At 36.9% G+C, this 15,077-nt stretch overlaps 1 protein-coding gene across 7 annotated transcripts in view; it reads left to right on the top strand.

Annotated features, from left to right (window-relative positions):
• tns1b (tensin 1b) overlaps nucleotides 1–15,077 on the top strand; it is a 793,111-nt gene that overhangs the window by 753,572 nt on the left and 24,462 nt on the right. For all 7 annotated transcript variants that reach the window (XM_051930510.1, XM_051930508.1, XM_028807574.2 and 4 more), the window contains 2 exons: nucleotides 4,803–4,977; nucleotides 11,089–11,843. In XM_051930510.1, coding sequence (XP_051786470.1) covers nucleotides 4,803–4,977; nucleotides 11,089–11,843 — 930 coding nt within the window. The remainder of the gene's footprint in view (nucleotides 1–4,802; nucleotides 4,978–11,088; nucleotides 11,844–15,077) is intronic.

Raw genomic sequence — 15,077 nt, 5'->3', positions numbered from 1 at the left:
ACATTATATACTTTATGCCTACATTTTGTCATTTACTACTAAAATATGAAAAATGTTTCTGTTTTAAAAATGTGTTTACACAGATTACTGTAGAAACGGAACACACATGAAATGTGTGTGTTCCAAATAGCGATCTATTATTTCCACTCTAAAACTCCAGCACTTCAGGCACTCCCAGATAATCAAACAAGGCATGAGCTGGGAAAACTTAGTGAACGTTCTGTGACGGTGGGGGATGGAATAGCCGGCTGCTTGTGTTAATCGGCACATTTAGAAGACAAAGGAGAGGTGAGAACAGTTTTAAGGTGGGCTGGATCTACGAGTTTTTTCGTAGACTCTGGTAATTCTAGTGTTAATGACCTCTTGGGCACAGCTGTCAGCAGTGTGTCTGGCTGCTTGTGTTAATCGGCACATTTAGAAGACAAAGGAGAGGTGAGAACAGTTTTAAGGTGGGCTGGATCTACGAGTTTTTTCGTAGACTCTGGTAATTCTAGTGTTAATGACCTCTTGGGCACAGCTGTCAGCAGTGTGTCTGTCTGCAGAGAGATTGTCGACCTTGTCAAGAGGTGTACTTACCTCAATAGTGACATTCATGTCTCTGGTGACTCCTCTATGAAGTCAGTAGATGGATTGGCAGAGTATTTTGGTGGTGGGTCATGAGGTCGCTGGAATGAGATGTGTGGTGCTCCTGATATCTATGCCAATGGACGAAGGTCCAGGTCTCTAGAGTCCTGGTGCTTCCTGTCTTGCTATATGGTACAAGCCATGGATGCTATCCAGTGACCTGAGATGGAAACTGGACTCCTTCCGTACTGTGTCTCTTCATAGAATCCTTGGGTAATGCTGGTTTGACTTTGTGTCGAATGAGTGGTTGCTCATGGAGTCCCAAACGAGGCACATTAACTGCATTTTTATTTTTGTCCATCAAAAATATAAAATTAGCCATCAAAAATTAGTTCTGAATGAATCCACTTTGTTTTGAGAAATGCAGATGATTATACTACCTTCACCAAACAACCAACATTCTTTCATATTAACCTTACCCCACAAATCCAGTTGGCTGATTCCTTTTTCTTCTAGAAAAGGCCTTTGAATGTTTTACAGTTTGTGGTTAGAATTGTAAGTCTTGTTTATAAACTAATGTCATTGACGTTTCCTTAGATAAAACATAATTTAAAATTTTATACGTATGTTTCATATTTTTGCAATTACGGTTTTGTTCTTCCAAAACCTATAGCTGGCATTATATTTGTAACTATGAAATAAGAAAAATATGTTTATATTAGACATTAAGCCCGTTACAATAACGGGTGCTAGAACAGTAGTGCATAAACATTAGTAGGAACAGTCTATATTAAATGGCAAGGGACCTTGACCTCATTCTGTTTCTTGTCTTAATTTTTTTTTGTCAAAAATATTTTTGCAAGAAGCCTAAAGTAAAATAATAAAAATAAAATAGAAACGTATATGACAATACAGTAAGTATAATTAATATTACATTTATCCTCTCCTCTGTGGCTGTTGATTGATGTGTCGTGTCTGTTTGAAGATCTCCTATCCTGCCTCTCTTTATTTTGGCTTGCTGTGGCGTCTCTCCAGCAAGTACTGTGCAGTTCCCCAGCAAGTATTTTAATATGTGCTGGCGTGCAGCTGATTATTGTATGTGTGGCATCTCCCCAGCAACGGATTTTATGTGCATGAAAATAAATCTACTTTTAAAAGTCATCCTATTGTAATATCATGAAAATTCGTATATTTAGGAAAAACCCTTCAACGACTAACACTTTACCGGGCCAAGCTTCTTAATCGCAAATCTGACATCCTCAGAGTGAACACTTGCACAACGACAAACACTAATCCCACCTCTTTGGGGAAGCTGGTCTCCGCATCTCAGCACCCGATTGGATTATTCATGCCTTATGTTTTAGGTGTTACCTCATTTACCGAAATCCGATTGGATTGACCGCGTGATATTTTATAGGTCCCGCCCTCTCTGTCTTGTGTGACGCGTCAGGCGGCCTTTGAAGCATCTGCTAGAGGCCGGTGACTCTGCCACTCATTCCGCCCTTCCCTGTACTTCCGCCTTGTCCGTAATATGCGTTTAATTTTCTGTCACAACAGTGGGCAATCAGAAGTCTCTCCCCCAGAAACTGATGTAATGTGTGGCGTGCAGCTGATAATCGTGGCTGTGGCGTCTCTCCAGCAAATACTGTGCAGTTCCCCAGCAAGTATTTTAATCTGTGCTGGCGTGCAGCTGATTATTGCATGTGTGGCGTCTCCCCAGCAACAGATTTTTTATGATGTCCTTTATTAAAGAGTGCCCCGCGCATGCGCACTTCACCAGAAGACACACACACGGACACATGGACGCACACAGGGATTTTATTAAAGAGGATTTTGTTTAATTTCTTAGGGTACTTGATGTAAGATTTTGATGCTTTAATTGATAGAAATGGTACAGTAAAAGTAATTTGTTTTCCTGCGTTTACCCCCATTTTGAAAAGCAAATCTATCATAAAACTTTCCTATTCATCTCATTGCCAAATATAAGCTAAATGCACTTAACTGGAATAAAATGTTAAATTGATTTCCATTTTCACTTGGCATTATTTACAGTTACATTTTTCCTTGTCCTTTCCCAGTCAGAATGGTAGAAAGTTAGTCAATGTCAAAAATTTTTGTTTTCTAACATTCAAATATTTTTGTATTTTTCTGCATTGTCAAGTTAGATTGTTTCAAAATTGATGTCTTGACATCAATTTTGATACATTTTGCTGCAATATTTATTTACAGTTCTTTATAATTGGACATTCCTTTTAAAAGTTCTATAGAGATACCTTCCTTGTAAGACCCTGTTCACTTTGAACTCGTCTGCTTAAGGCATTGAACTTTGCCATTCATTAATGCAATGTGTATAGACACAGGAGTTCTCAATAATTACAGGAATTTTTTCACACCTGAGAAAATAGTTAAAATAATGCACTGCAAAAAATGAAATCTAAGCCAAGTGAAAAGTATTTAAAGATGACATTATGTCTATTTTTCCTTGTTGTGAGAATTACTGACTTATTGAAAAAATTTGAATATATGATTATTTAGTTCTGCGGTGGGTTGGCACCCTGCCCGGGATTGGTTCCTGCCTTGTGCCCTGTGTTGGCTGGGATTGGCTCCAGCAGACCCCCGTGACCCTGTGTTCGGATTCAGCGGGTTGGAAAATGGATGGATGGATGGATTATTTAGCTTACTTTAAGAAATCTTGTCAAGTAAATTTTGCTTACCCCTTTGGCAGATTTGTTTTGCTAAATACAAGGAAAACAACTACCATTTCTAGTTGTTTTTGTTTTTTGTTTTTTTGTAGTTTTTTGCATATGCATTTTTCGCAGTGTACAGCTTCAACTTATTTCAAGTTTGACATCTACTGTTTTTAGCCCAGTCATGTAAATGTTCAGCAGTCTTCCTTCTACCGCACTCCTATATTGTTTCTTTAGACCACTGACTTTTAAATGTTGATTTCATTAGGTTTGTATGAATGAATTTTTTATGAAAACTATTGGTAATGCTGCTCCAATGTTGCTCAACCCCTATTGCATCAGTAGTGTTTGCACTAGTAATACTTATAGGTATAATAGTCATACTTATAGGTTTAAGTATGGTTATAAATATATTGTAATAGTGTAACTAGCCTTGTTAGGCCTAAACACATAAAGCTGGCTGGCTACTGACATTTCCTTCCCTTTCTATTTAGTACTCAGCTCATTTTCTTGCTGTCAGATAAACTGAACAGAATGTTATGCTTGATGTGCAAAGACAGCTGCTTCCATTACTTGCTCTCCCTTTCTTACGTGGCTTCACTGAAATATCTCTGAAGATGCAAATATCCACCACAATATAGAATTATTTGTGAGTGAATAACTAGGAGGAAAGAAAATTCTGTTGGAGTGAGAGCTATGCATCTCGTATAATTACGATATAATAATGTACTTAAATTGTAGAATGCTATATACACCGTTTTAAACTTGAGAGTGGTTCATCCTGCAGCATATACTTTCTTATATTTTAACTGAAAAATAAAAAAACTTTTTTCCTTTTTAGTATTTCATTTTACCAAATAGCTTTAAAAACCTAACTAGATTCCTGTCCTAGTGCACAATATGTTTATTGCTTCTGGTGTTAGTGATTTATTAATAAGTATTCTATTTTTATGAGTATTCTATTATAGAATTGGAACCACAAGCATACATTCCATTTGAATTACTAACACTAGCAATCAAATATATTTTGAGTCTTAGCTTTAAACTAGACTCTTTCCGAAAATAGCAAAAATAATTTTTTTTTCAAATGTACTACTTTTAGTATAATGGAAGATCAGAAAGAAGATGTGTTTGTTTGTTTTTCAAGCCTTAAGTTACGAAAAAAAAAATATGCCTGCTTTTAAAAGTTTTTAAAGAAATACTTCATACTTTTGTCAAAAAAGATACGAACACAATGTGTGCTCTGCTAAAAACGTAGAAAATGCATACAACTTCAGTGTACACTTGCTTAATAAATAGTACTTTTATATAGTCAGTGAACATATTAAGGATATCAGTATTTGTAAAATAACACGTTGGTTTCATGTGAAAAGTGAAAAATTTGCATTTCCATAATAGTTGTTAATGTAGCTTAAAATAAGTACCTGAATGGCAACTAGAGCTCTATATTCTGCATTTTTAGAATTCAGATATTCTAAATTTTATTTTATTTAGCTTGAAGGTAAACAACATTCAACCTGTAACAGATATTTGTCTTTTCTATTTTTGTAGAGCCCAGGAGTTATGTAGAGTCAGTGGCCCGAACAGCTACAGCAAGTGGAAGTGGTCAGCTTGCTTCTCCAGTGTCATCTGGTTATGGCTTGGACAGCCCTAGCAGATCTGTAACACAAACCCAGTCCTTCTCCCCTCCTTTGACAACAAGTAGTCCTATCCACGGCATAGACGGGTAAGGTGCTACTCATGATAAGTCTGTTTACTGTGTAATGGCATTTATGACATGTTTTGTACTTCTTTAAATTACATAACTAAAGAAATAATTCATAAAACATTATCATTTTAGATACCATTGGCAAGAGTTTCCTTTTTTTGCTTAATCTGAATTCCTACCCAGCCTGATTCAGGCAAATTAATGCAAAGAGCTAAACAAACTGAAAATATTTCATATTAACCAAAACTTCAGGAGAGCAGATAAACTTTCTGTCAAATTTCATCACCAAAATTAGATTTGTTTGGTTACCTTAGTACTGTTATAGTCACAATTCCAAAATAGCCATAAAAGATGCTATGCCAAGGTCACACACCACTCATGCACCAGATAGCAATGATAGGCATCATCAACAAGTAATCAGTATAATCTAACATTCAAATAAATATGAAAATTGAAATTGTAATTGAAATTTTGACATACGATGTAGCATGTTTGACGCCCTTTGTTCTATCTTCCACTACTTCAAGATTATTCCAGACAGGGAAACGGTGCAGTGCAATAATATTTTGAACATTTAGAGAGAAAGAGATCTTTGTCCCAGAGGGAAATTTGGCTTTTTACAGAAGCTCTTTAAATAAATAAATTAATAAAATAGGTAGATAAGTAAGTAAATAAATAAATATACACACAAATCTTGGTCTGAACGCACACTGGAATGACTATAAACCAAGAAAATTCAAAGAAAGAAAAGTTCTGACTTGGCTGTCGCAGTCACGGTGAGGTATTATGCAGACATAGGTATAAATGAAACCGAGTAGCATTTTTGACACACTTCTGCTGAATAATTCATTGCCTGGAAGTAGTCCATTTTAGTGTGTCAGTTTCATGATTTATTGTCACCAACTGTTTAATTTATTTACACAAAACGTAAATCTGGTAAATATGATGTTGGTAAATTCCTAAAGAAGTTATTAAAGACCGACTTTTAAAAATGCACAGCGTTTGCCTCACAGATCCAGAATCATTAGTTTGAATCTCATGTCTGGTTGTCCGTCTGCATGTTCTCCCTGTGTTTGTGTGTGTTTTTTTTTTTCCACCATGTACTCCAGTTTTATTCCCATATTCTCAAAGACTTGCTGATAAGGATAGGTTTTTTCGGAAATGTTCAATTCGCCCTGTCTGTAAAAAATCATAAAACATTTTAATCGATGATGTAGTTAATTTATGCCTATATTTAACTTTGCCAAAATGAATGGCCCACTCCATTGATTCTTTATGAATCGGTCCCAGATGTGCCAATAAAGACAAGGTGCAAGCAGCCGGCTATTCCATCCCCCCACCGACTTAGAACATGCACAAACTTCTCCCAGCTCAAGCTCATGCAGCTTGTCTTTATAGATAGATAGATAGATAGATAGATAGATAGATAGATAGATAGATAGATAGATAGATAGATAGATAGATAGATAGATAGATACTTTATTAATCCCAAGGGGAAATTCACAAATTTTTATTTTAAAAATTTTTATTTTATCAAAATTATCTGCACATTTAGAAGACAAAAGATGCTGGCGGAGAGGTGCGAACAGATTTAAGAAGCAATTTAAGGTGGGATGGATCTACAAGTTTTTTCGTAGGCTGTGGTAATTCTAGTGTTAAACAGAACATGTCACCTCTTAAGTTTTGTTTGCTAAAAATGAAAAGGTTCAGCTTTCGTAATCTATCTTTATAACTCATACCTCATAGTCCTGAAATTAGTTTAGTTGCTCATCCCTGTACTTTCCCAAACAATGCAGTCTTTTTGGTTTGAAATATGGTAACCAAAACTGCACGTAGTATGCCAGATGAGGACTTCTTGGAAAAGTTCCTTGCACTCTTTGCTTTCTGTGTATAAGCCAGTTCTGTACATAGTGTATTGAACTTCCACCTTTTTAATTTGATTGCAAGACTCTCATTTCAATCAAAACACCAAAAAAAATGACCTTTACTATGCAAGCTGTTGTCTATTTCTGTCCCACTGTGCAGTTTTACCTTCCCATACCACCACAGTAAATCTCCCATTCAGTTTTCGTTCTCCCTCATTCACACATCTGGGTGCACATTCTCCCATGAGTCATCACTTCCATTGTCAGGGCCAGAACTTTGAAATTTGCTGGCCATCAGCTGTCAGGACTTTCTGGAAACCCTGAGAAGCCTTTAAGGCGGCTATGGGACTGTCTTTTCCTCTGTGAGACTATAAGATCCTATCCTACAACAAATGAGATCTCTCACTTTGATGCTCTCACAGTATTTGCTTCAGTGTTCAATTCATAGCAGCACTAACATGCATTAATTGTCGGTGTGCATTCTTTCTCTCTTTCACACCAGCCACTGTCAATTTCCTTATACTGTGCCACAGAGATGCCACCTTCACAGTTAACATGACCTATCACTTTGGGAAACTCAATAGACACAGACTTATACTCCGCTATTCTACAATATAACAATCTTTAATTTGAAACATAATTAACCATTGTAATGCTTTGCACACGTGACACTTTAAATTAACAATAGCAGCCAAACATATACAATGATATGGTATGATACAATACAATCTATGGTATGTAAAAGTGTGCATTGACTTGTTCTTTTATACAATTATTTTCTTTCTTTATCAGCTTTCCAAAAAATGGAAACATATTGACTTTCTGATATATCTGCATGTCAAATACAGTATGAGGTCTTGGATGTGGTGATCATTTGGATAAACAGCTCCCTTAGGAGTCCAACACTAGTTGAGTGGAATGCCCTGTCATCATACATTTTATTTATTTTTTCCTGGAAAAATACTTCTTGAGACAGTGTGTCATTTTTTGGAACGTCTGCTGGCAACACAGCTGCAGCAGTTATACTGGATCCAGATGGCATTATAACAATTTACCTTAAAGTACAATTGATCAATAAAAAGTAAGCTTTAAATATAAATGAGAAGCTATCACAGTATGCATGTTATAGTCCCGTCCCTCCATGGTCTTACCTGTATAGGTAAGGTATAAATAAAAACTAATTCTGATTGTATTCCTTAGTTTGGATATAAAATGAAGGCCAGATAAGCAGAAAGAATTTGCTTATTGATTAAAAAGTCTGCATTACGTTCAGTTTAATGCATCACAGAAATTAACTCGAATACTAAATATTATACTGGCACTTGAACAGTTAATAATAATGTGTTTTTTGTTTTTTTTTTCTTCTCCAGAATGAGTTTAGTTACACATCTGCATATGTTTCTGGCCTAGATATTTTTTAGCTCTTGTTAATGCGGATATATACATTTATTAGGTAAATGTAAAATTCAGTTGGCCAGAAGCTTTGCAATTGAAAAAAAATCTGATAAAAAAAGAGAAAATATAAAATCTAAAACAAAAAATATTCCTTCTGTGTAGTATGCAATAAATAAGTAGTTATTGTTTTGTAAAATTCACTTAGGAATATCTATGATGTGCTACATTTTTGGAAAACTGCACAACAGAGAACCAATGGGTGGGTTCTTCAGTTCTGTCTGTGAGTTAGGCTTCAGAATCTGGTGTATCTTCACATAAATTTTGTGTTCCTGATGTTTCAAAATTCTAGATCCCTTTACTGTGAACGTATCATTCAGAAGCAGGATATTGGTTAATGCCATTATGCCATGGATAACTGTTCACATATTTTGACAGCTCTTTAGCAAGTACAAAACAATAGTCTGAAACAGTAACAGCAATTGTTTCATTAAGTACTGGGTCTGAATAAAACCAAAATCACAGGAAAAATCTTATAATACAGAATGGGAGCTCTGAGGCTAAGGATCTGTGCTGGTATCTGGAAGGTTGCTGGTTCAAATTCCTTTATTGCCAGAAGGGATCCTACTCCACTGTGCCCTTGAGCAAAGCCCTTAACTTGAAAATTGCTTAAGGGGTGCTGTGTTCAGACCTCCAAAGGTCATGCAAAAAGATAATTTCCCCATGGGGATTAATACGGTGTACCAAATACCAAAAAAAGGAAACAATAGCAAAACCAGTGCTGTGTGAAGGCACTCAAGGCCAGAAAATGAGAAGGAGAGAAAACGTAAGTATAAAAAACAGTAGTGCCAGCTATCAACACTAAAAAGCAAAATTTTTGTTTAGTTCAGCTGGTTACTTAGGATGCATATCAAACTCTTGACAAGACTATGAAGACAAGGACAGTTTTTTTATGCCAGAGAAGTGATAAACCAAAGTAAGACAGGTAAAAGTAAAACTAGTCTCAATTAAAATAATTTACATTAAATCAGTCTGTAGGCCTTTTATAAAACATGACATATTTCCTAGCTATGGAAAAAAAAAGACAATCGCATATTTTTCATTTATCCTGCATGAAAAGAGAACAGTTTTGTTGCATCACTTTTAACCAGAATATAAACGTAATATCTGGGCACTTAAAACTGTCATGAATAAATACTATCACTAAAGAGTCAACACACTGTGTCTGCTCCTGCTGGTGCATGGAGTGCCTAATGGACACCTGAAGTAATGTGCCATGCAGGTTTATTGTCCTGATTGGTTAGATGGTAGTTTGCTCAGTGCAGTAAACAGGTGTTATTACTACATGAATTAATGATTTGTTAGGTTAAATAACAGTTTTATACGTTGCATTTCTAATTAGCTATATTTTTTCAGTCTCTGCTTTTTCAGTTTAACTGTCCTGTAATCAAGTACTCCAGACTTGTGTTTGCTCTAAGAATGCATATCCTATTAGTGTTAAAAAAAAAAAAAAAAAAACACTCCTGCAGACCCTAAGATCTTCAAGGGAATGCAAACATTAACACTCGAGCTGCGTCTTTACTTCAGTACTGAGTATTATTGATGACATGTAAGCAGTTTAGATTTAAGATTCACAGTACATAGACAGTACTAAATAAATTATGCCTTGTGAATTAATACAGGTTTAATATCCCTAATCTGAAATTCCAAAATCTGAAATGCTTCAAAATCCAAAACTTTTTGAGCCTGACATGACACCAGCTATGTTCTCTATAAATTATTTTTTATTGCTTAAACAGATGTGAACAACATATCTGCAGATTTCAAACAGATTTATTCATTCTGAGCCAGGACAGGGGCGTAGGATTGTTTCTACCCCCGTGAAGCATCAAGCTCCACAAAGCTAGGATACACAACCAGTGACCAGGGATGGAGGAGTGGGTTGTCCCCCATGAAGCATTCTCATTAGGTGCCCTTATTGCAAAATGAGTTTAGTAAATTGCTCCATTTATGTTAGGAAAACTGGACACAGCTGCAAATTTCCTTTTTAAGGTGTCATTTTTTTATGTTGGCAAAAACATTTTAGGTTTTATGTATGTACACCCACACCATGCAAAAACAATCTAGTGCCTTCATGATCAGTCAATGGCATCCAGTACAACAGGAATAATGGAGTGAAGGTTGGCTGAGATATGCTTGACCTGTTGGCCAGTTCCTTGAAAAGTTTATTGCCATTTCTCAATGATCCAGTTTTGATACTTCTGTGCCCACTGATCATACTATTTCTGATTTTTCATTGACATCAGCAACTGACATGGTCTTCAGCTGTTCTAGCCCATTAGAGTCCAATAATTGCCTGATATTATTCTCACCATTCTCTATTACCCTTCTAATCCATAAGCTGTTTGTGTCCACATAATTGCCTATCACAGGTAGATTTTTGCTTTTATTCCCATCTCTGCAAATACTTTAAAATTGAGTCTAACTGCAGAAAAAGGCACACCTAAGTCACTCCTGATTTAACTAACTGGGCAATAAAATATTTTTTACATGCATAATATTAAGCTCTCATTTATAAGATTTATTTTTAAAAGCTTACTCTAGCTTTAGGACATTTGTGTGGTCAAAACTGTTCTTAACCCTGCAATTATCTAAATGCAATGCCTTTTGAAGTTACATAAAAATGTCTAGGAGAGTTTCTGGTTTATGCACGCAGGGCTGGAAATTTCATTTTGACAGTAATAATGCTGTGGAACTTGCTTTCCGTTGTTATTATACTGTGCATTGGCAGACCATTGGAAATTAATTTACCATCAGAGGTCTTGCTGCATAGTATGCCAGTTAACTTTTCTTTTTTTTTCTTCTTCCATAGAAGTTACCCCTCAGCTGATTCCAGTGCACAAATTGCTATGCAGACTCACCCAGTGACTGAGACAAATTTTTACACTCAACCCACAGAAACTGCATACCGCACAGCAAATCCTTCTTTTTCAGGACCTCCTGGTGTTACAAGCAGCTACAGTAGCACTGACTACAGCCCATACCATCCTGAAGGTTCTCAAGTTAGCATCATGGCAGTTCATGCAGTGCCTGGGAGTCCACACACCCTTCACCGAACAGTGGCTACCAATACACCACCAAGCCCAGCTCTTGCTAGAAGGGTGATAAACCAAGATAGCCCAAATATGTCTCGTCACATGGTTGTTGCAAATGGAAGTGAGCCTGGAACTCCTAATAGCCCAGTTCTTGGCAGGCATCCTTTGGTAAATCAGATGACCCCTGGGAGTCCAAGTATGGAGCGACACAACATGTATAACTATTCAAGCCCTGAAGACAGGCATGTCACATTATCGAGACAAAGCAGTTCATCAGGATATCATCCTCCTTCTACACCTTCATTTCCTGTCTCCCCTGCTGGTTTTGAAACTTCTGCACAACGACAGGGTAGTCCAACTCAACCTGTACTCCCAGAAAAAAGGCGGATGTCTAGTAGCGAACGCCCCAATGGTGTGCTATCTTATGGAACTTTAAATGGGAAGACATCTTCACCTGTTTCAAGTGGAGGCAGTACACCAAATACCTCTTTTTCTCACACTCTTCCAGACTTCTCCAAATTTGCAATGTATGGTAAGAAAACATATCAGTGCAATAGAAGTGAGCTTTAGCCTGAATTATGATTTTCCTCGCTTATTTTGTATAATATACCAGTTCAGAAAGGAAACAAAGTGTAATCATTGTTTTTAGCTATCCCCAATATCAGTGGTAAAAAACTAAACTTACATGTCTTACAGAAAAAGACTTTCTTATTCTAAATTAAGATATATACATGCACATACGCACACATACCCATATGCTGTGTGTGTGTATGTATGTATATGTATATATATATATATATATATATATATATATATATACACACAGTAGAGTCTCGCTTATCCGACATAAACAGGCCGGCAGAATGTCGGATAAGTGAAAATGTCAGATAATGGGAGGTGTTAAGAAAAAGCCTATTTAACTACTGTATGTTATAATTTTACACATTACGAACCTAATAATCATGTTTTACAACAAAACAACAGAAAAAATTAACTGAAAAAATGAACTTAAGTTAAATACAGTATGTACAGTACTTAAAAAGTTCAGTCCTGTGATGATTTAAAGAAAAATTTGATTGTAGTCTGCTTTCCTGATGAGTGCCGTTTCTTTGCTGCCAAGTCTCACCATCTTTGCAGCATCATTATGTCTATTCCTGTAGCTTCTTCTTGTTGCTCAATGTATTTAATTGCAGATTCTAGAGCCTTAACTCCGTCGTTATGTGAAATTCTGAGAGGCTGAATAGTTGGTGTTTGATCTTCAATTTCGTTGTCATCGCAATTTACAAGAGCGACAATTTCTTAATCAGTTATTTCATACTGATCATCATCATTCATCCAACTTTCAATTTCTTGCAAAGATGCATCCTCACATCGAGGGATACGTTGCACTAAAGGTAGAATGGTTTCTTCGGTTTGATGTGTTCTTTCCGTTTCCATACTTTCATCATCGCCTAGCAGCTTCTTCCATGATTTGGCAATTGTTGGAGCCCTTACATCAGCCCAGGCCCTTGCAACCCAATAAGCAACATCCTTTACATTGATACGTTTCACTTTTTCAATCATGTCTTGTCCTTCTTCAATTTCTTTTATCACTGTGGACAGTAGCTTCCTGAGATAGTTTCTTTTTATCGTTTCCAAAATGCCCTCATCCATAGGTTGGCATATGGCGGTTACATTGGGGGGCAGAAACATTGCCTTAATGTCACCATCTTGAAGCTCCTCTGCATCAGGGTGCATTGGAGCATTATCTAGCAACAAAACTGCTTTTCTGGGTAAATTATTTGCTTTCATAAACTTCTCTGTTGAAGGAATAAATTCCTTAAAAAAACAGTCTTTGCAAATTTCACTGCTCATCCATGTGCTTTTCTGACTGTAGTATTTTACAGGAAGAGCGTTTTTTGAAACTGTTTTAAAGGCTCTAGGATTTTTGGACTTTCCAATCATTGAAAGGTTCATTTTAAGGTTTGCTGTAGCATTGCTGCATGCTAAAATTGTTAGCCTTTCCTTGCTACACTTGTAGCCAGGGGCTGTCGCCTCAGTTCTGGCTGCAAGACTCTTACTAGGTAACATTTTGTAATTAAGGCCTGACTCATCACAGTTAAATATCTGATCACCCGTTAGGCTTTCAGTTTCAATAAATTCCTGAAATCTTTTCTTGAATACTTCCATTACTTCAAAATTCGAGGATAGTTTTTCACCACAAAAACATGACTGACAGATACCGTAGCATTTCTTCCATCGGTCGAGCCAACCGACTCTTGCTGTGAAATCTCTGTTCCCTTCATTGAATTCATTATGAAAATGCAATGCCTTTTGTTGTAAAATAGGCCCTGAAATGGGCACACCTTTGTCCCTGAACTGTGTAAACCAAACATACAAAGCTTCACTAACTTTTTCATAGTCAAATTTTTTCATAGTTTTTCTTTCTTTTACTGCACCCTCTGTAACTCTTGATGCACACCATTTTTCTATTTCAATTCGTTTCTTCTTCCAGTCTCCTACTGTTACCTGTCCAACGTCAAAGTCATCAGCTACCTTCTGCATTGTCTCTCCCTTCTCCAGTATCTTGATTGCCGCAAGTTTTTGTTCCATCGATACAACTTTCTTTCTTTTCATCGCCATACTACTGTACTTATGTAAATTTCAACTTTTAAACAACACAACAAAGTTTGTCAAATTAACACACACAGACACATACGCATGTAACAGACTATAAACCGATCCGCATACAATGATAAACTGCGCTGCACTGAGTAGTGAGTTGTGACAGTGAGTGAGTGAGTGAGGGTGAGGCGAATGATAGACACATGAGTCATAGTTTAGACTGGCGCACCACTGTACAGTCGGGGTAACTAATTAGCTGCGGTGGAGTCAGGAGCAACAAAAAATAGACTACGCTCACGCTTGCAACTTGCAGTTCTTGTTGCCGATTGATGCGTTTTTTGGGGGTTTTTTTTGCGGTGGGACGTCTGATAATACGGAATGTTGGATAAGTGAAGGTAGGATAAGCGAGACTATATATATATATATAGTACTGTGCAAAAGTTTTAGGCAGGTGTGAACAAATGCTGTAAACAAAGAATGCTTTCAAAAATGGACGTGTTATTTATTTTCATCAATCAATAAAATGCAGTGAATGAACAAAAGAGAAATCTAAATCAAATCAATAATTGGTGTGACCACCCTTTGCCTTCAAAACAGCATCAATTCTTCTAGGTACACTTGCACACAATTTTTGAAGGAACTCAGCTGGTAGGTTGTTCTAAACATCTTGGAGAACTAACCACAGATCTTCTGTGGATGTAGGCTTTCTCACATCCTTCTGTCTCTTCATGTAATCCCAGACACACTCGATGATGTTGAGATCAGGGCTCTGTGGGGGCCATACCATCACTTCCAGGACTTCTTGTTCTTCTTTACGCTGAAGATAGTTCTTAATGACTTTGGCTGTATGTTTGGGGTCGTTGTCCTGCTGCAGAATAAATTTGGGGCCAATCCTACGCCTCCCTGATGGTATTGCATGATGGATAAGTATCTGCCTGTATTTCTCAGCATTGAGAACACCATTAATCCTGACCAAATCTCCAACTCCATTTGCAGAAATGCAGCCCCAAACGTTCAAGGAACCTCCACCATGCTTCACTGTTGCCTGCAGACACTCATTATTGTACCGCTCTCCAGCCCTTCGACAAACAAACTGCCTTCTGCTACAGACAAATATTTCAAATTTTGACTCATCAGTCCAGAGCACCTGCTGCCATTTTTC

Source organism: Erpetoichthys calabaricus, chromosome 8 (genome assembly GCF_900747795.2).
Source record: "Erpetoichthys calabaricus chromosome 8, fErpCal1.3, whole genome shotgun sequence".
Taxonomy (NCBI): Eukaryota; Metazoa; Chordata; class Cladistia; order Polypteriformes; family Polypteridae; genus Erpetoichthys; species Erpetoichthys calabaricus.
The sequence above is the reverse complement of the archived record's forward strand: the minus strand, read 5'-3'. Positions and strand labels throughout refer to the sequence as shown.